Source organism: Cynoglossus semilaevis, chromosome 5 (genome assembly GCF_000523025.1).
Source record: "Cynoglossus semilaevis isolate Cse_v1.0 chromosome 5, Cse_v1.0, whole genome shotgun sequence".
In the NCBI taxonomy this organism is placed as follows: Eukaryota; Metazoa; Chordata; class Actinopteri; order Pleuronectiformes; family Cynoglossidae; genus Cynoglossus; species Cynoglossus semilaevis.
In genome coordinates, this window is record NC_024311.1 from 16,738,021 (window position 1) to 16,758,924 (window position 20,904).

At 42.2% G+C, this 20,904-nt stretch overlaps 3 protein-coding genes across 7 annotated transcripts in view; 2 read left to right on the forward strand and 1 right to left on the reverse strand.

Annotated features, from left to right (window-relative positions):
• The first annotated feature begins 2,167 nt into the window (after nt 1-2,167).
• LOC112487064 (uncharacterized) lies at nt 2,168-3,799 on the forward strand. Its single transcript, XM_025055879.1, has 2 exons — nt 2,168-2,928; nt 2,976-3,799. The coding sequence occupies exons 1-2, from the start codon at nt 2,482-2,484 to the stop codon at nt 3,648-3,650; spliced, it is 1,122 nt and encodes a 373-aa protein (XP_024911647.1). The 5' UTR covers nt 2,168-2,481; the 3' UTR covers nt 3,651-3,799.
• A 3,980-nt stretch (nt 3,800-7,779) lies between these two features.
• On the forward strand, nt 7,780-9,055 carry LOC103379328 (mesoderm posterior protein 1-like). The gene is made up of 2 exons (XM_008310844.2): nt 7,780-8,845; nt 8,969-9,055. The coding sequence occupies exons 1-2, from the start codon at nt 8,147-8,149 to the stop codon at nt 9,053-9,055; spliced, it is 786 nt and encodes a 261-aa protein (XP_008309066.1). The 5' UTR covers nt 7,780-8,146.
• Nucleotides 9,056-10,267: 1,212 nt separating this feature from the next.
• The window catches only part of LOC103379305 (aminopeptidase N-like), a 16,956-nt gene continuing 6,319 nt past the window's right edge, over nt 10,268-20,904 (reverse strand). For 3 of the 5 annotated variants that reach the window (XM_008310808.3, XM_025055617.1, XM_025055618.1), the window contains 19 exons: nt 20,364-20,506; nt 19,336-19,472; nt 19,128-19,254; nt 18,574-18,728; nt 18,183-18,296; nt 17,702-17,845; nt 16,523-16,588; nt 16,236-16,301; nt 15,956-16,131; nt 14,577-14,653; nt 14,355-14,488; nt 13,842-13,897; nt 13,609-13,756; nt 13,444-13,535; nt 13,256-13,366; nt 12,935-13,102; nt 12,423-12,563; nt 11,929-12,010; nt 10,268-11,849 (listed from right to left, as the gene is read on the reverse strand). In XM_008310808.3, coding sequence (XP_008309030.1) covers nt 11,697-11,849; nt 11,929-12,010; nt 12,423-12,563; nt 12,935-13,102; nt 13,256-13,366; nt 13,444-13,535; nt 13,609-13,756; nt 13,842-13,897; nt 14,355-14,488; nt 14,577-14,653; nt 15,956-16,131; nt 16,236-16,301; nt 16,523-16,588; nt 17,702-17,845; nt 18,183-18,296; nt 18,574-18,728; nt 19,128-19,254; nt 19,336-19,472; nt 20,364-20,506 — 2,290 coding nt within the window. In that variant the 3' untranslated portion in view covers nt 10,268-11,696. Of the gene's footprint in view, nt 11,850-11,928; nt 12,011-12,422; nt 12,564-12,934; nt 13,103-13,255; nt 13,367-13,443; nt 13,536-13,608; nt 13,757-13,841; nt 13,898-14,354; nt 14,489-14,576; nt 14,654-15,955; nt 16,132-16,235; nt 16,302-16,522; nt 16,589-17,701; nt 17,846-18,182; nt 18,297-18,573; nt 18,729-19,127; nt 19,255-19,335; nt 19,473-20,363; nt 20,507-20,625; nt 20,691-20,778; nt 20,899-20,904 lie in introns of those variants that run through there. The other 2 variants (XM_008310807.3, XM_025055619.1) reach the window with 2 other exon arrangements.

The window sequence follows — 20,904 nt, forward strand, 5'->3', positions numbered from 1 at the left end:
GGAGGAGGCGGCCCAGACAGGTGGCAGGCGGCCCAGCCTCGGAGCCTGCAGTGGGTGGGCATCTGCCCAGAGGTGCCAAACTCACAGGCAGTCTCCCACAGCCTCACCTCTGTCAGGGTGAGTGCAGGGGTCAGACTGGGAGTTCAGGCCCAGTTCAGCCGACCCCGAGGCTGACATGTCAGGAGTAGTGGGATTTTTTTATCACTGGCTGATTAGGAAAAGAAAAAAAAAATAGAATAAGAAAAAATAGGGGTTTTGCATTAATTAAGTAAGTTATGATATTATTAGATATTATTAGTTATGATATTATTATTGTAGATAGAGTTTATATATATACATATATATATAAATATATATATATGACAGTCAAGTTGTTTTATCCTGACAAAAATGTTCAAAGTTTATGGGAATTAAGTTGTAATATTAGGAAAAATCAAGGTGTAATATCTGGGAATTATATCAAAAAATGAAACGAGCCAATCAAAGAAGACGCAGCCTGCCTCAAAGTCAGTCATCCAATGACGACGTGATCCTGATGTGACAGAACATAAAGTAAAACACTTTACATGAAGCCGGAAATGAAGAGTATCTTCAGAAGATGAGTTTTTAAATTCTTAATTTTAGTGATCGCTGCTCTTCTCTCAGTTTTCACCAAAAAAATTTCACTTTGAATTTTCACTTTATCTCATTATTCCACAAATTAAATTTTGTACATTTATGTAAATTTATTGTAAATTTACTCTTATTAGTTCACAGCCTCAGTCTTGTTAAAGTGAGAGTTCTTATAAATATAAAATATTGTGATTTTATTCTCATAAATATACGACTTCACTCAAAAGTATTTATTTTTTTCATCCTTTTCCGATCATGAAGTACAACTGCAGCTCAGTTTGTTATTTCATTATTACTCGTTGTGTTTCTGGGGGGAGACGACGACAAACAAAGCAGCGACGTCAGAGTTCAGATCAGCAGCGGCCGGAGCGGAGCCACCAGCGGTTCGAGTTCTCACAGCTGAGGTGTGAAGCGACGCCTCCAGACTCATCAGTTCTCAGCTGCGTGGAAACAATCACACCTCGGCTTTAACTGGATAATAAGAAGTCATTATGGTTCATTAAGCCTCGGTGGATTCTCTGTTACATTTTAGTCACGAAGAGCACGGACGTGGACCGCAGTGGTAACTCCTCAGTACAGATAAAGGAGAGGGGGGGCGAGGGGTGAGGGGGGGTGAGATGCTGTGGCTATAAAGTGACTCTGATGGTGAGAGATGACCTGAGGTGGACTGGGCCGTAGGACAGGGCAGTCAGGGTCAAGGTTGAGGTGAGGAGAGGTGAGGACAGGGCGAGGACAGGGTGAGGACAGGGTGGTCTGTGTTTCTGTATTAAAGTCTTAAAGGTCACTCCGTGTACTTTATACTTCAGCTTTGATCTAAGGCAGGGGTGTCGAACTCATTTTCATATACTTCAGCTTTGATCTAATGTCACATTCACGTCCGTTTATGCATGGAGTCTCTGGTTAGATATTCAGCTTCTGTCTATGCTGATGACGTCATGATCTTTCCTGACTCAAAGCCCGGACCGCGGACCAGTACCGGTCCATTGGTCATTTGGTACCAGGCTGCAGTGGGACATAGTTAAAACATGTGCTTAATTAACCAAATCATTATGGTTGACACATGTTCATGTTGAACGTAGACAAAACAAAAAATCACTATCGCACCATGAACTAACCTGCTAACGGCTAACGGAACAACAGCACATCGTCAGCGTACAGTAACACTTATTATGTTCCATATTATTTTTTTACTATATTATTTTGTCAATTTTATTTCATATGATTTATTTATTTATTATTTATTTTTTACATGAAATTAAAAATGGAAATTACTTCTCCCTCAAAATGAGGCAATGTGCTTTCATACTATACTGAAATATATTTAAATAAATAATAATAATTGCTGGTCAGTGTATGGTCAACAGTCCAGTGTGGATCATAACAAAGTCTTCACTTTTGTAAAGTTCTCCTTTTCCACTGTTTCCCCTGGTGTCAACATCTCAGTTTTTGTTTTAGCTTTTACTTTTCAGTCTGCGTTGAAAAAAAAGTTACTCAAGTCCTTAAAAAAAAACAACATCTATTCCTTCACCATGTGCAAAATGCATTGGAGAAGAATCTGAGTGGGAGCCAAAAAAATTGTTTATTGTTTTGAGCAGGAGTCAAACTTCACACTTCTGCTCCTGGAGCTGAACTTTCCCAGACACAGAGGGGAGAGAGAGAGAGGGAGAGAGAGAGAGAGAGAGAGGGAGTGTGTGTGTGTGTGTGTGTTTGCTGGGTCCTGACACACACTGATGGCCTGTGAGAATCTGCAGAGGTGTCACTTAGCACCTCCGTGGCCTGGCCTGGATTTATAAAGCAGTGCGGAGGAGCAGAGCAGCACACACGGCCACAGAGCTTCTCCTCTCAGACCACTGAGACCTTTCACACAACATGGATACCTCCTCGCTGCCACTGCTCAACTACGACCTCCAGTACCAATGGTGCTCCGACTCGGACCTGTCCAGCATCTCCTCCCCAGAATCCCTCTCCCCCGTTCACTCTATGGACTCCAGCCTGTCTCCGCCTGACCAGCGGCCGGCGCAGTCCACCCCAAGGAAGGCCAAGTCTGGATATTCTCCGAGCCTCGGATCGTCGCCTCACTCCCTGTCGGGACGCGGCCGGAAGTCGGGCCGGGCGCCAAGAATCCGCAGCAAACAGAGACAGAGCGCGAGCGAGAAGGAGAAGCTGAGGATGAGGGTTCTGACCAAGGCCATGCACCACCTCCGCTCCTACCTGCCTCCCTCCGTGGCCCCGGCCGGGCAGACGCTGACAAAGATCGAGACCCTGCGCCTCACCATCCGCTACATCTCCTTCCTGTCCGCCAAGCTGGGCCTCGGCGTGGGGGGGCAGTTCCAGCAGTGCCGGCGCAGTCCACCCCAAGGAAGGCCAAGTCTGGATATTCTCCGAGCCTCGGATCGTCGCCTCACTCCCTGTCGGGACGCGGCCGGAAGTCGGGCCGGGCGCCAAGAATCCGCAGCAAACAGAGACAGAGCGCGAGCGAGAAGGAGAAGCTGAGGATGAGGGTTCTGACCAAGGCCATGCACCACCTCCGCTCCTACCTGCCTCCCTCCGTGGCCCCGGCCGGGCAGACGCTGACAAAGATCGAGACCCTGCGCCTCACCATCCGCTACATCTCCTTCCTGTCGGCCCAGCTGGGCCTCAGCGAGGAGGTGCTGTTCCAGCAGCGTCGGGAACAGGGAGACCCGTCGGCCAGCGACACCTCCTCACCTGACATCCACAGCTACCTCCAGGCAGGGAACACCGGGGGCCCGGAACCTCAGCTTCAGAACCAAAGCCCAGGGCAGAGCTTGTACCCCGAGCAGTGTTACAACCACAACGCCATGGTGCATCATGGGAGCTGTAGTTTCAGAGTGGATCAGTACAACGGGCATTACAGTGGAGCTGCTCAGGGAGACGTCAGCGTGGACGCCATCCTGCAGTCTCCTCCATCCACACAGGCCTCCTATCAGGTCAGTCACCATGAACTACTGCTTGTTTTTTTTTTTTTTGTTTTTTTTACTCCTACATTTGCATTTCTGTCACATTTGCACCAATGCTAACGCGTGTCCCGTCTTCTCTTCTACAGATGTATGGACACGACTTCAGCCTCCCGTTAGCCTCGAGAGACTACTGGTGCTGAGGAAAACCACCGACTCCAACAACAGACACAGACTACTTCAGTGTTCCTACTGCCTCACTGTGAATCCAATAATTTATTTGTAATGTTCGTCGTATTTATTTTCTGTTCTCTTGTAAATATTGATATGTCTAACAGCTATTTTTATATTTCTTTATACGGTTATTTATAATAAAACGATCAAATGTCGTTGGTGTTTCTTCATCACTGCGTCACATGACGCCTCTCAGTTTCTCTGTGCGATGTGAACATACAACATACAAACAGCAAAACAAAGTAAAGCAGACTTTATGTTTAATAACTATTTTAAGCTCTGAAGATTATTATGTGATTAATATCAGAAACTCTTCGTCCAGAACCTGATCCTGACTGCAGCCGACAGACGGGAGTAAAAAATATTTATTACTTTGGATTTAGATATGAATTTGTACTTTATCATCTGGAGATTCCATTTGCAGAAATTTAAATTAAATTAAATTAAATTCAGATTTACTGCATCATAAGGTTGACAAAATGTACACCTTTCCATTATTAAAAATATGAAACTAAAATAAAACAGATCTGGAAATGAATGTCAATTACTTTCAAATCATTTCAGACTTTAATGTATTACTGGAAATGAATGTCAATTAGTTTCAAATCATTTCAGACTTTAATGTATTATTATTACTGTGACATAAATAATATATAAAATAAAATGCACTGACGAAAAAGAGAGAAATTCCTGGGGTGTTTTAAGGGAGAGTTCAAAGCGAATGTTATTTCCCTCTAGTGGATTATTAGAGTAGTGCAGAAATGGATAATAATTCACAGGCAGTTTTAGCCTGGAGCAAACAAAGAGCCTAAATTATGATGAGCCAAAGCTGGAAAATCTCTGACCCAGAGGTGAGTCTGGTCAGGTATAATTCAGGAAATGAATTAAAATGTTACTTCCTGTTATTAATCCATGATTTAAAAACCAATTAAAAGTTTTAACCCTTGAACCAGATTTTAAGATTTTTATTTTTTTGCAGTGAACAAAATTAAAAAAAAGTCAGTAACACTAAGCGTTATTATGTTTACTAATTATTTAAATCTTGACACAAAGTCCATACCTGCAGTGGGACATTAATATAAAAATAATAGCACAGCGTCTCAAACATCTGGCCCGAGGACCAACATCAGGCCCAGGACACGATGTTGACAAGATATTTATAATAATTAAATTTTCGAGGCATTTTTTTTTCAAATATCTTAATATAAAAACTACAAACTTCATTTTCTTAAAATATATTTTGATATTTTAACCCAAACTAAGACAAGCTTTTCTGGTTGTTAACACATTAGCAATAAGCTGTTTATTCTTCAGTTACCGGGGGAAAAAGAAAATAATTATAAAACAACGTGTAATAATTCCTGCATTTTCACCAGGATTTTACACAAACTTTAACCATTTCTCTCACAGACGATTTTAGACACACTGGGAGAGAATTCCTGTTTTATTCCATTGCAGCTTCTGGATAACGTTTATTAAGACCTATGTCAAACTGGTCCCCTGCTCTGGTGTGTGTGTGTGTGAGAGTCGCGCCGCCTCACACACACCTCACACTCCGTTGTTTTGATCTGTGAATATCTGTAATTGAACTTCCTCCAGCGCTGACTTCCTGTGGAAGTCTCCGTCACAGGATCACTAGTTTATTTAGTGTATCTTCACTAATGTGGCCGAGCAAACACGCTGAGCTCCCTGGCACCGCTGAGTCTAGACTCAGATGTTTGGACCCCCCTCCCCTCTTCCCCCCCCCCTTTAATCTCACCTACAGCTTTAATTACCCTCTAACGCCAGGAGAGAGGGCTTTAATATTCATAGAGCTGCGAGGATCTGCATATCAGTCCGCAGAATTAAGGCTGAAGTGTTTAGTTTAACACATACATGCAGCTCAGTTGATATGCAAGGCCAAAAAAAAAAAAAAAAAAAAAGCCCTAATATACTCACACAGGTCTTTCATCACAGCCGAGCTAATGAACTCCCTGGGCTAAAAGGCTGTGGGATGAAAGGGTTAGCACCGCGGCGCTGATTATTCTTTCATTACATGTGAGTAAACACTGTCAGGCCTGATGTGGATTAAGAGAATAAGTGGGGGGGTCCAAGATGGAGGGAGGGGGGGGGTCTTTCCATCTTCAGTCGAGAAGAGGAAATGAATGTAGAGAGCTGGAGAAATTCAAAAAACTGAAGGGAAGAGAAGAAGAAGCAGAGGGAAAAGTTCTACTGAAATTTAAGGTATTAAAAATATGATTATTATTATTATTGATTATTAAATGATAAATGTCAGTAAACTACAGCTCAACTAATCAATCGACTTTTTATACAGATTTAATGACCACAGGAAGTGTTCTGGACTCAGCATCGCTACATTTCAGATTCAAGCGTCCATGTGTCACGTGATCAGTTGAACACGAACCTGATTGGCTCCTTCACAGACTGTGGACATTCAACGTAATCAACAATGAAGTTCAAAATGACTAAAAAGATAAAGTGCCCTGAAGAAAAAAGGAGAATAAAAAGGAAAAACACACGGTGACATCACAGAGGATGTGGTTTTGGAGGAGTAAAAGTAGCAATTCAATTTGAATTTAAAATATATATGTTTACAATAACGAGAAAAACACTTCATGACATCACGGAGAATGTGGTTCTGGAGGAGTAAAATATATATGTTTACAATAACGAGACAGAGTGGGTTTTTAAACAAAATTGCCAATAACTTGTCATTAAATACAACAGGATGGAGTTCTACCTGTAGAGAGTTTTCTTTTTAAGAAAATCAAGACAAACTCCATCAACTAAGATTCCTGGAATATTTTGATACAAAAATATTTTCCGTCAGTGAAAAATAAAAGCAGAGCCTCCTGAGTGATCCTTTCAGTTCAATTAAAAATTATTATTATTATTTCAACAACAACAATATAAGTGTTGCTCCTTCAGTGACTTGTTTATTGACCTAACAGTAAAAACTGGTGGAGGACTCAGAGGTCACGGGGAGACCAGCTCCTCAGGTCAGCTGTCAGCTCTGGTGTCACCTCACACACTTCCTCTCAGCCTAGAAAAATAAAAAAGTTCATCTCAAATAAATCTAAAAGGAATTAAATGAACTATTCCTAAAAATGTTTTACTTTTTTAATCCATTTTATCACCACAACAGTCCATTTTCTTTGGGTTTTTTTTTTTCTTTTCTTTTTTTGTTTTCTTTTTCTTGCCTCCACCAGTAGGTGGCGGGCTGCCTGAGACCGCTTCACACGTGCAGTTCATGGACTTAAAGAAGGAGTTAAATGTGACGCGCTCGGATTGTGGGAACGCCGCTCAGAGCTCACAGCCACAATCTGCACCTGACGCTGGAGTCGACTTCACTTTCACCGAGAAAACGTCGCACGTGATCAGAGTTTAATAAGAAATAAATGATGGAGGAACAAGATGGAGGAGGAGGAGGAGCGAACGTGTCTGTTCGAATAAAAATATGAACTGAGTGAAAAGTTAATGAATATTTGTGTAACTAATAAGTCCATTAGTTACTTGAATGATAAATAAGGAAAACAGATTTAAATTTGTATTTAAATTTACATTAAAAAAAAAACTTAAGAAATTTTAGAAATTTTTGGGGCCACAAGAACATTATTATATAACAGGCTTGACCTGAATGACTAAATGATAAAAGGTAAAAATTTTTTTTTTTTTAATGATGCTACACATTCTTTGTGTTTTGGAGTCTGTGCTCCTGTCCAAACAGGAGGAGGTGTCAACTCCCGACACCTCGCAGCTGCACTGGCACACTTCTGCAGCCTGGACTGAAGGCTTCACTGCTGCAAAAACTGTTAGAAAATATTGAAAAAACGGGTACAAATTCACAGATAAATTCACACTAAAACAAAACTTTAAAGTTTCCAACTGCTGAAGTTCATTGTTTCTTTTTAATTTGAGTAAATAATTTTTCCGTTATTATGATTATTTTATGTTTTTTCCTAAGGACATATTTAGTCACAAAAAGCTTCAATTCAAGCACAGACTTGTGTGTCAGTGATTGTAGGGACCCTGCCTCAGGGTCAGGGCTGGACTGAACCTGTGACCCCGGTCAAACTCCCGCCACAGCGGGGTCATTTTCCCAGACCGCAGGAGTGTGCCGTGTGACTTTTTCTGGGTTATGATAATCGTGCGTGCTGCCAAGTCGCACCTTGTCCAGGCGGGCATCTTTCCCATGAGACCCCCTGGCCTAGGTGTTACCTCTGCTCCCAGAGCTTCTCATGGGCCAGAGGAGGCCGCCGGAGGTGCAACCTCACACCTCCCACCACATATATGGAGCAGCCTCCCCAGTCATCCTCACTACACTCTGACTGACTCACCAGCAACACACACACCGTCAGCTCCAGGAAGATACTCCGACTACAGCCATGGACATGTCCTACTGCCCTCCCCTCCAGCTCCAGGACAACTCTTTCTTCTTTGACTGCCAGTCTCTGCTGGAGAAATCCTACGACCCTGCGGCCTACGACCCAGCCTCGGACCCCGGGTACTTCAGTGCCGGCAGCAGCCTGTCTCCCACCTCCTCTGTGGACTCCTTTTGCTTCTCCCCGACCTCCGTCCAGGCCGTCACCAACGACCAAGACGCCTTGGAGCATTTTATCTTCAGCAGCCACGAAGCCTCAGGTCTGAGCGACCAAACCCAGACGCTGCCTTGCTCCAGGGCGTCGTGCTCCGCCACCACCTCCACCACCAAGAGGTCGAGGTCCAAGTACCCGGGCAAGAAGCGGCAGACGGCCAGTGAGAGGGAGAAGCTGAGGATGAGGGATCTGACCAAGGCTCTCCATCACCTCAGGGCGTACCTCCCACCCTCGGTGGCCCCTGCAGGACAGACCCTGACCAAGATCGAAACGCTGCGCCTCACCATCCGCTACATCTCACACCTGTCGGACCAGCTGGGCCTCAGCGAGGAGGCGCTGGAGACCAGGAGACCCTCCAGGGTCATGGACACACCTCAAACCCTCAGCCAGTTCATGGGTCAGACGACGGCCGACTACAGACCACCACAGCAGTCCGGCTGTGACAGCCTGAGCCTGGCACCGCTGCCGTCTCCTCAGAACACCTATCAGGTATGTTCAGATGTGACCTTCGACCTTCTATCGTTTCTGACAAATTAAATCATCCATGAAATGATCTTTATCTTTTTTTCATCTGGATCAGTTTCTAACCTGACTTTGTTTTTCTGTTGCCAGGTTTCCACTGACGTTGGATTCAGCAGTGACCACTACTGGATGCCACAGGAACAACTCCACGGTGTCTCCTTCACTGGACACTGTTGAAACAACCGCTGTTGTGACTGTTGATCCACACCACTATATTCATTGTAACAATGACGTCTGGACTCTTATTTATTTATGAACAATTGACCACATTTTTGTTGTTTTGAACCCAAATGTGTTTCTGTCTGTTTTTGTACATAAATCTGTTTATATTTATTAATTCCTTTTTTTTACAACAAAGAGAATAAATATTATCTTTATGAATTACACATGCTCTTGTCTTGGCATTTTCTTTTCTTTTTTCAACTCAGACACTTGCGGCTGAGTCTGTGTTCTAATCCACTTCCTCTTTTTTTTTTCAACTCAGACACACGAGGCTGAGTCTGTGTTCTAATCCACTTCCTAACAAAAACATTGCAGCTGTCGGCAGGACAGTGAGGTGTTAAATGGGGATCAAATCCCCTCTAAATGCTTTAAGGAAAGACCCCCACAGAGCGGGGTGACAGCTGAACTGGGAGCTGTTAATTGGCACCTTTTCTTTCCTGTGTAAACAAGTCTGATGCCTGACGTCCTAAAAAAAAGGTAAAAAAAAGAAGAAAAAAACTCCTGATGAATAACGGTCCCCAGACTGAGTACACAGACCTGATTTATTGTGTTTTCACAGGAGTTTTATCCCTGGCCCTGGTTCCTGTTGTCCCCCTTGTGTTGTGTTTGGATCTGTATGTGACCTGAGATTTAATATTGTTATCACAAATGATGTCAGTCTGTGATGGAGGATGTCTCTCCCACGTGTGAATCGATGTTGCTCCAATGTCAACACTCTGACGTAGAAGCTTCTGGATGTCTGTTAGCCTGAGCTCACGAGGTGTTAGAGTTGTTTCAATGTGAAGAACAAAGTCACACAAATCAGATTCTCTACATCAAGTTCAGGCTCAGAGGCAAAATTATGGGACCAAAAAACAAGTTATTGACTAATAAAGATTAATTATACTATATATATACAAAACATTTATCAGAACATGTTATCTGGATCACAAGTCTTCAGGATATCTAAAGCCCCCTAAAATGTCGATGTCTCGATGTCATTGAATGGATAAGGCAAAGAATCAGGTTGAAACTTGAACTGGGATCATGTTCTTGTTTCATTGTGGAGTCATATCCTCATCAGGAAGAAAAAAACAGGAAAGGAAACGCAGTTAATCTTTAAGTCCACTGGAGGGCGGCAAAGGGCAAAATAGCCCAAAAGGACGTTTAAAAAAGTAAATACTAGTCCATGAGTCAGAGTGAAAACACACAAGGATTTGATGAGAGATCGGGTGGTTTGAACAAAGACATTACAAACTTTTATTGGTAGAAACAGAAGTAGTAAGAAGTCGTAAAAGCGGGGACCACGTAACTTATTCTTCCATTGTAAATCGAACTGCTATTACTCCAAACAATTTGTACCAAACAAATATCCTTGGCTGTCAACAACAACAACAACAACAGAGAATTGAATTCTCATCAACACAATAAACGCGGGAGCATGGAAGTGATTACATGAGTCATCCCGTGACCCACTCAGTTTGGCCATTTGTGGAAATGTTCGAAGCAGCTGTTTCACAACCGGTTTCCTGTCACAGTGCAAACCTTTCACATTCCGCCATAAGTATTAGCATCACAGACGCAACTATAAGGGGCAAAAACTACAAACTATTCTCATTACTAATCAGTTTCAACAAGTTCTGTTTATTTCTGGCTACAACGGTGAATTTCAAGACATGTATTTGAAACTTTATGCAGGTAAATACTGTACAAAGGAAGATTTCCAAGAGAAATAAATCATGAGAATAAGAAGGTGTTCTTTCTATCCTGTCCTCCAAGTCTCAGCACAAGCAGAGGATTCTGGGGGATGTCTTTTCCACTGGGCATCAATCTACTTCTCTCTAGTCTAAGGATTGAAATAGAGTTCCTTTTGAATGTTGTCTGGTAAAAATAAATACAAAACAGAAATAAATCTGAACTTGTTGTAAAGCTTCAGGAGTTTTAACAGGTTTTGATTTAAATTTTTTCTGTAGGTGTGAGTGTGAATGTTTGGTTCTGCGACGAACTGGTCAACTGTCCAGGGTGTAAATACACTCTACTCTGCCTGACGACTGCTGGGATTGGCTGCAGCACTAGAAAATTAATGAAAAGAAGAAGAACAAGGAGCCCTAAAAATCAGATTAATTTATTTGGCAGGATCTTTTTTTCCCCATCTTTCGATCTTTCCACATAAAGGCAAAAAATGATTTCAACATCACGTGTCAACATAGAATGAAACGTCACAAATTTTAACAAAAAAAAAAAGCTTGGTGTTCCGCACACAGACTATTGGCTCATGTTTATTAATTAAATGCATCGTGTTGTGGTGAAAACATATAAAATAAAAAATATAGGGAACAAAAAAAAACTCAACACATTTTAACAGTAAAAATAAAGGTTATAAGAATAAAATGTCAGACGAAAATGTCTTTAATGCTTTTAATGGACACTCCATCACCTGCTCCTCTTTGGAGGCGGCACCTTCACACTGAAGCTCTCGTCCAGTGATGTCCAGTCTCAGTTAAGGCACTGCTTTCTGATTATAGTGATTTCTATCCGTTTGTTTTCATCCAGTCCAACCCTGACGGTCAGTAGAAAAGGAGATCGTGTCCATTTGGACGTCGTCGTTCTTGAAGGTTCATGACAACTCTTCTTTCAACCACTTCCACACTTGGTCTTTGTTGTCCGCCATCCACTTGATATTGGCTGTGATCTTTTCTATGGCCTGCTCCAGGGCGACGGTGGCCGAGCCGAAGCCCACCTCAGAGTGGTCTTCTTTGAATCGCTTCAACTGTGGACGAGGAAAAGACAAACGAAGGACGTGAATGTGTGCAAAAGGTCGTGTGCGGCGATCAGTGTCTCACTGTTACCTCTTGTAACTCAAACTCGGTGGAGAACCTTCTGGTGACTCCGCTGATGAGACCAGAGAAAGAAAATGATCCTTTTCCGTACCTGAAACATAAAGAGCCACGTTAATATGAAGATGTTACGACGGCCGCTCCACTCTACTCCTGCAGTGACACCAGTATTTCAACAAAAATACAAAAGTTAAAAGTTAAAATACAAAAATAACATAAAACTGTAACCTGACATTTAACTGAAATATTTAAGGTGGAATTTACAACACTAAAAACTAATAGAATCAACATTAATATGTAGCAGTAAATTTGGAGCAAAGAAAATAAAATCTAAATTAATGTATAATCTAAAAATATATAATAATATACTATATATATAACTATAATATAATTAGCAGCAATATAACAGTAAATATGATACTAACTGTAAATATAACAGTATAGATATGAACGCAGTAGCACAGTAGTATCTAAAGAGTATTAACGATAACAAGACGTCGACTTACTGCTCATAAATGAAACTCCATTTGTCTCTGACAAAGTTCCAGACCAGAGGCAATCCCACGATGTTGGATGCGATGCGCTGGATCGTGGCCGTGGCGTCCTGTTTGCGGATCTTATTCGGGTCTAAAGTGTAGCCCAGATACCTGGCTTAGACAGAGCAGGCACTTACTGAGAAAATACCTATAAATACTGTGAAAATATATATATATGTATATATATATAGTTCACATTGAACTTCGTGAACTTCGTTAATTCGCATCGTTGAATCCATCGTCATCATCTGCGCCATTTAGCCCCGCATGAGTTTGTATTTTGTTGTTTTTTTGTTTTGTTTTTTGTTTTTTGTTTTATTCGCTTTCGTCGTAGAAAGGAAAGTCGTGGACTAAGTTGCCGACCAAATATATTGGTCTATTTGACTTATAAATTAACACCGACTCCAACTGAAACAGCATTAAGTCATAAATGCCACGAAGCTTCACTACAGAACGAGTCCCGTTCCATCTTCGACACTTACTTGTTCAAAAGCCACGGGAGTTTGGTGCAGGTCATGGCTCCTCTGAGCAACGATGCTTCTGAAGCCACAGTTGTGTTCTGGAACATTCTCCATGCAAAATCCCACTCCTCCATCCCACCAAGGGCGATGGCATTGCAGTAAATTGTGCTCCTCAGGTCGGGCTGGATTCTGTCGGGGTTGAAGATGAAGCTTGTTGAAAACTTATTCACGTACTGACGCGTTATTCAGTAAACATTTAAATAATCATCGGCTCCAAAAAGATTGGTTTTATTTGTGGGATTTAAAAGATAATAAAGAAAAACAGTAGCGTCTTAAACTCACGGGTTTTTCACTGGATTGTCCATCCACTCTCTGTACACTGTCTTGACAAACTCTTTGCAGTCCCGTACGCCCACAACGCAGGCCACATCGATAACAGTGATGTGATTATATCTGCAGATGAAGAAGATGAAGATGAATTCCATCTAAACAGTAACTAAAAGGCCGCGTCAGCAGAAGAGAGTTCTTACACGTCAGTGTGGAGCGTCAGAACTTTGGTCCAGTTGGCCGTGAGGGTCCGGTAGTGTTCATAGAGCGGTTGTATTCGCTGCTTGAGGTACGCCTGAAATAAACCAACGGTAGTTTTTATGTACAGTCGCCTTCACTTTACTGTCCCGCTGTCGTGGAGTTCTTACCTGCAGATCTCCAAAGACCTCGGTGCGTTCAAACATGAAGATGTAGTAGCGGAGATTTCTCAGAGCCGACTCCCAGGGGATGTAGTCTCTCTCCTTGTGCAGGTATTTGGTCGTTCTCAAGGCCAACGTGGTGTTCACTATTTTGGCTCTGTGCAATAAAATAAGGAATAATAAGTCACTTGGTTGCCATGCCAAAAGAAGAAGAAAAAAAATCCAATATATTCAACATTTACCTAACTAGGTTGAACGCATCATCGATGATCTGTGCTCTGTTGATGACTGATAGAGCCTGGAAGAATGATGATCACAATATTAATGTCTGGGAACTGGATGTGCGACCTTCACCAGGTACATGAATCTCTCAAGGGCCGCATTCAACTGAGTTAGATTAGAAATGGACTGGACCAGTACAATCATAACCTAATTAACTACAAATAACAATATTTCTTTTTCCTCCAGATAGTTGGAGTCAGAGTAGGAGATGCAGAGAACAGGGAGAGATGGAAATCAATGATTTGCTGTAGCAACTCCTGAAAAAAAAGGGGACAAAGCCGAAAGAAAAAGAAGAAGAAAAGTGAAGAAGGAATCATTACCAGTCTATGTTCTAGACCACAAGAGTCTGGAGGGAGACTACTAGCCTTTTCAGAAAATGCATATCTCACAGCAGGTTGTGTCACACTCTTGACATGGTCAAAGCCACTATGAACCTTGATGATAGTGATCAGAGAACCGAACCTGTGACTCACCTGGTGGTTGGTGTTGAGCAAAGACAGCAGACGTTCCCAGTTCTCCAGGTCATAGTTGACCCTGAAGTATCCTGACACGTTGGTGTTTGCCAGCACCCAGTCCTGTCCTGACACCCTCATCTGACTGTTGACATCTGGGTCAAACAAATATATATTAAAAAAAAAAAAAAAGATGTCAAATAGGCTTTGTTTGTGATGTTCTGAATAAGAAGATCCTTGTACCTGTCTCCTGCAGGAGCCAGTACTGTTGCTGCTCTACGCCAGCCTTCATCCATTTAATTGGGACAAACCATGTGTAGCTAGAGCAGATACAGAGAAATTAAAAAAAAGTGTTTAGAAAAGATGACGACGTCTGGACGTTGGATCTCAGTGAAAGTGTTATCATTCAAAAAGTCAATTTTACATAAAAAAAGTGTTCAGAAAAGATGACGACGTCTGGACGATGGATCTCAGTGAAAATGTTATATGAACAATGTTATCATTCAAAAAGTCAATTTTACATACATATTTTTATAAACACATATACAAATATATATACCGATATTACATAATTAAGCTAATACCAACCGATTGACATTATCGGGTATATATAATGGATGTCCGATAATATCGGTTGGCCAATATTAGCTAAATTATGTAATATCGGAAAGAATCGTTATCGTTTTTTTTCCTCCGATAATGAAAACCCAATAACCCTAGGTTTCCCAGATGACGTAACCTAAAAATAGTAAAAAATTAAGTGTTCGGACAATAACGGCAAATCAGATATCAGCAAAAAGTTATTATCGGTCATCCCTAATATATATATATATATAATATATATACATATATTTTTTTTTTTACAAACCAAACCAAACCCTGCGACTATTTCTGCAGTGGGCTGCACCCAGCAGTTCACTGTGGTTAAAAACAAGTTCTCCAGATTACTGTCAGCTCTGTGACTGGGTGTTCTGTTTAGCGACCACGACAGTTGTGTCATTGTACGTGTCACGTTGTTTACGGCACAGTTTGGCAGTGAGTGCTTTTACAAGTCATAGTGTTTACCAGGAACAGGAAGTCATTGTCTAATTCTGATGAGAGAGTTGACTTTCACGTCTTCGCTTCAGCACTGTCATAAAAACAAAATCAGTTCAGTAGAAGGCAACAGTGTCTTCAAGGCGTTTCGCCTCTTCATCCAAGAGTCTTCTTCAGATCTATAGGACAATTTTCTAGGTTCCTCAGGCGATACCTCCCTGGTCACACCTTGACCCTGGTAATCAGAAAAATTCCTGCCTTCCTAAGGTCAGGGCGTGGTGACCTTAGCCTCTAGAGTGTTTTGCTACTCTGAGGCTAAGGTTTTAGCTTTTTTCCAGCAGTAAATCAGGACTGAAGAAACCTTTTGGATGAGAGTCCAGTCGCCTCGACTGAACTGCTTCAGATAAAATGACGTGGATGACTGAGCCGTTAGCCACCGCAGCTGTCTTACTACATTTGTCCAAAGGTAAAACAATGACTGTAAAGTTGGATCCCAAAGGAAGCAACTGCATTTGAAAAAAAACAAAAGACCTCATTATTTATTCCGTTTACAGGATATGGGACTCGACGTGTGTTGTAATTCCTACTTGAACTGAGACACTCTCTCCACCACCGAATCTGGATCCAACAGGAAGTGTTTCTGAGTGATTCTTCCTGTCCGGGTGTCAATTGTGACCACTGGGAAACCCATCTGGAGAGTCCATCTGTTCATGATGTCATGGACCGAGCACGGAATATGAATACCTGGAGTGTTATCCACTGCCTGAGAAGGAAAACAAAAAGGGGAGAAACAATTATAAGATGAAACAAAAAACACCACGACTTCAGTGAGTTGTAAAAAAAAAAAAGGTTTTCATCTCAACTGACCTGCTGGAGATGATCCCACAGGTCTGTGTAGATCGTGTTGCCAAAGGCATATGTGTTCAGATAGGACTGGGGGGGGGAGAAGTGAAGAAGAGGTTAGTTTTTCACATGGGAAATGAAGGAGGTTTGGTTAAAAGTAAAAAACATCAGACTAAATCTGTGGTTAACAACAAAAAATAAATAAAAGGTTTGATTTGTAACATCCACAGAACGTCCACACCACCGGCGCCCAGACAAACTGCGACTCACACAGTGATGGGGTTTATATTTATAACAGGGTTAATTCTCACACTGAGTCCTCTGGCAAAGACGGGCTCTGTGAGAAACTCCGACAGCATCCTGAGCACAGCCGCTCCCTGTGAACGACAAACACACAAACCACAAGACTCCGGTTGCATGAAATTGCTCATAAAATCAGATTTCTTTTCTGTTTTGTTTTTTCTTTTCTGTTTTTTTCACAGAGTTTTTTTTGTACTCGGTCCAAAGCAAATATCAAAACAACATGTTGCCCTGTCGGCAGAATTCACTGCAGGAAGCTTTAAATAAATCACTGGGAAATAGTGCTAATGCACTAATACAACAATGTCAGCTCCCGGTCTTTCTTTCGACCCGCCAACCCATAAACACTAACAATAAATTGTTGTTTTTGTTTTTTTGGTCTCTCTGACGTACAAGCTTAAACAAGGACATTATGAGGAAACTAATAACTAAAAACACTTGTCTTTACAATTGACAGTGTGTCACCAAAATGAGGTGAGCAGACCAAAAACGGCACAAATGCCAGGAATAACAGAAATAAAAAATAAACAAGTTCCAACAATCCTAATCCTATTCACACCAGGACGAGTTAAGATTATTTTTTATGGCAGTGATTCTTTTTTATTTTTAATAAAAATATCAATCTAAGTTTGGAATAGAATGCACTTTTATACAAAGGAAAGGAAAGTGTTATTTTGGGCGATTATGTGATGTGTCTCAACACCTGGCTCACACAGGGGTGAAAAAGTTTGTTTGAAAAATAATTTGTAGTACACGCTGGGAAGACGCTGCAGTGAAATTTGAAATCTTCAAACACAAAAAGGATTTTTAAAGAAAGAAGAATCAGAAAAGACCAGTGTGTCAGCGGCAGTCAACAGTCTGATGCTGACGTCAGTACAGATGGAAAACAATGAACACGAAAAACAATGAGTGGAGTCATTGTTATTGGCTGGTCTGCAAAAAATCTCTGAGAGTGATGAGTTTTGGGTTCTTACTTAATAGAACACAGTTCTGCTGCGGGATTTGAACTGGCAGTTGTTCAGTTACCAGTCATAGAGTCACTGGGCCAGTGTGGTTGCTCCATAATATTAGTTGTATCAATACCATCACTACAACTTGGCACCAGCACTAAGGGATTTGTTGCTCTTCATCACAACCCAACCTGGATTTTCACATTTGAGTCTTAGGACAAAAAAAACAGAGGAGCTGACCTTGCTGTATGAGATGGAGTCGAACATCTCGTTGATCTGAGCCGGGTCACTGACCTCCTCTTCTGGACAGGACAGTGGGTGAGAGGAGGCCAGAGCGTCCACTAAAAATACCTTGTGCAAGTCGTACTGAACGATGTAGTCTCTCTGTGAAGAGGAGAGGAGAGGGGAGGAGAGGAGAGTGAGAACAGATGCTGTTAATCTGTGGAACTGGACCGCATGGGTCAGGGTGTCCTTACAATGTTCCAGGTTGGTTCGGCATAGTCGGTTCCCAAGTATTCCACGTACGATGCGAAGCCCTCGTTCAACCACAGGTCGTTCCACCACCGCAGTGTCACCAGGTTTCCAAACCACTGAAATCAGACACTCGGTAAAATGGGTGGGAAAATAATCACAATCAGATTCACATCTCTACACAGCCCCTGACAGAGGATTTTATTTCACAGTCTGTGGAACTGGACCGCACGGGTCAGGGTGTCCTTACAATGTTCCAGGTTGGTTCGGCATAGTCGGTTCCCAAGTATTCCACGTACGATGCGAAGCCCTCGTTCAACCACAGGTCGTTCCACCACCGCAGTGTCACCAGGTTTCCAAACCACTGAAATCAGACACTCGGTAAAATGGGTGGGAAAATAATCACAATCAGATTCACATCTCTACACAGCCCCTGACAGAGGATTTTATTTCACAGACTTTGCAAAATGTTATTATCCCAAAGCAATTTCAGTGTAAGGCGCGGAGGAGGAGGCTGAAGAAAAGCCCACAACTATAAAAACAAGGGAGGACAGTTAGATAATCCCCAGGTTACAATAAGTCATCTCCAGTCTGACCGGGGAGGACGAATCAGAACCCTGACGAAACACCACATCACTCACCATGTGTGCGAGTTCATGAGCGATGATAGACGTGATTCTCTTCTTGATCCAAATGGAGGAAACGAGGGGGTCGTAGAGCAGCGCCGTCTCCCTGTACGTGACCAGGCCCCAGTTCTCCATCGCCCCGGCGTTAAAGTCCGGCAGAGCTACCTGGTCTACAGGGAGAGGGGATCCAGCATGTGGTACATCAATCACCAGCCATGACAGTGCATTCAAGTGTCAAATTCAAGGCCTGCGGGCCAAATCCGGCCCACTACGTCACTGTATGTGGCCGTCCAGAGCTGAACATGTGTGTGGTTGTCTAAAAACAAAAGTCTGTCTCTCCGGACAGACACTTAGGTGACATATTTTTTGTCCAACATTGTTATTTATGAACTTCAGCTTTCTCTCCTAATCAATTTTCTTAAATTCTAAATGAATTCTATTTTTTTTTCCTATATTAGTTGTCGCAGCACTCATTTCACTGCTGGTGTGTAGTTCCATGTGACTCGGTAACAACATCTCAGCTGCACTTTGTCACCAGTGTCATTTAAATAAATTCTGAGTCAGCATACCTGACTTGGAGAGTGGATATGAAGCGTTGTAGTAGCGCTCGTAGAACTGAAGGATCGGCCCCGTTACGTTGAGAGCGTATTCACCCTGTCCGTTGTTGATGGCTTTTTTACGACCCCAGATTCTTATCTGCAGAGAAATCAAGGCAACAGTGTCTAATATAGTGTCTGACATGCAACAACAGTGAAGCACAAACGGGAAATTTCTCACCAACAAATGGTTTTGTCTGGACTCGATGCTGACGAAGTCACTGACGATGAAAGCCAGCAGATACGTGGACATTTTCTGCGTGGGCTCAAACTTGGTGACCTTGACTGGGATGCCATCAATGACAGTGTCAGCAACATCTGCGCAGACAGAGGATGAGTCCGACCTTTGACACTCAGCTCTGTCAGCTCTGTAACAGTATCTGTTGGTCCAGCTCTTAATTATTTACAATGGAAGCGTTCACTCACATGTTTGTTTGTTCATTAACGACATAAACAATGTCAAGGTCACCAGTCGGTACCGTTTTCACTTCAAATGTAATTATTAGTAGGGCTGAAAAAGGTTGCGCAACTTTTTTTAAAAAATTATTTTTCTGATACATTTGTCATTTTTTGTAACTGGGCCTGTCATGATTTAAGCAACGTAGACACCGTCTTTGTGAAGTATTTTGTACTTGGTCCAAGTAGATAATAAAACAGATTGTTTCCCTGGAAAAGAAAAAACAGACACCTCCTCACACACGTGTTTTTTTTTTTTTCCTGAACCTTCTAGACCTAGAAAAAATTTTAAGCAACAGAGTCAAAATGTGAATATACAAACAAAATTAATAAATTCAATTATTATTGTTTAATTTTAATTTAAATTTAGCTTTAAACTCATGCTACATTGTACCCTAGATGTTTACTGTCGACGGGAAATCACCGTAGTACGCTGATACGATAAAGTCACTAACTCCGTCTCAAAAATGAAGTGCTCTTTTATTGTGCGCTATACGGCTTTAATGAAAAACAATGCTGTTGTACCTACTGATTGCCAAACGACAAAAGCCTCATCCCACACCGCAGCCTCCATAAAATAGTTTGCAATAGTCATGATGTTGTTTTTAAAAAAATATATGGTATTGTACTTTTATCACTTTTGTCAGATTGGGTTGTTGCACTAACATTAATTGTGATTAAATATTTACAGTGTGTCAAACTTGTTCAGCCAAAAGGATGAAAACATGGAAAACGACTCTCTCTACAACAAACCAATGTCTTTGCCGTTGGACAGAGCCACGGTGCTGGGGTCATGGATGATGGTGATGTTGAAGACAGCTTTCATGGCGGGTTCATCAAAGCACGGGAACGCTTTCCTGGCGAACGTTGCCTGCATCTGTGAGGCAGCGACAATTCTGCAAAAGATTTCAGCTTTTTCATTCAACAATCCACCTCCAAAAATAAAAAAGACCTAAACCAACACACAGGACTCCCTTCACTGATGACTCGTGTGTGTTGCCAAGTCAGTGCTTACTTCTTCACACCGTCCTCCTCATATTCACTCCTGTAGAAGCCTTGGAGGTCGTCCGCCAGTTCGCCCTGAAATTCAGTGTGAAGTGCGTAAGTCGCTCCCACAGCGAGGCCTCTGCTCAGCTGAAGAACCAAATACTCAGTGTTTTCAACAAACCAGTGCTTCTGTATAGCAGGCGCAGTCACATGACCCAAGCCCCTCAGAGCAGCACCGGGGCCGGTGAGGTTGAGCTTGTTTGAGTGAATGATGACGAGGTCCGTCTCTTTCACGCAGTGGAAACCC

What these genes read in the sequence shown, in the direction of transcription:
- LOC103379328 (XM_008310844.2), top strand. Translation starts at nt 8,147, where the DNA reads ATGGACATGTCCTACTGCCCTCCCCTCCAGCTCCAGGACAACTCTTTC. An exon ending in CTCCTCAGAACACCTATCAG is followed by an intron (nt 8,846 to 8,968) that starts GTATGTTCAGAT and finishes TTCTGTTGCCAG; the next exon opens with GTTTCCACTGACGTTGGATT.
- LOC112487064 (XM_025055879.1), top strand. Translation starts at nt 2,482, where the DNA reads ATGGATACCTCCTCGCTGCCACTGCTCAACTACGACCTCCAGTACCAA. An exon ending in CCGCCAAGCTGGGCCTCGGC is followed by an intron (nt 2,929 to 2,975) that starts GTGGGGGGGCAG and finishes ACCCCAAGGAAG; the next exon opens with GCCAAGTCTGGATATTCTCC.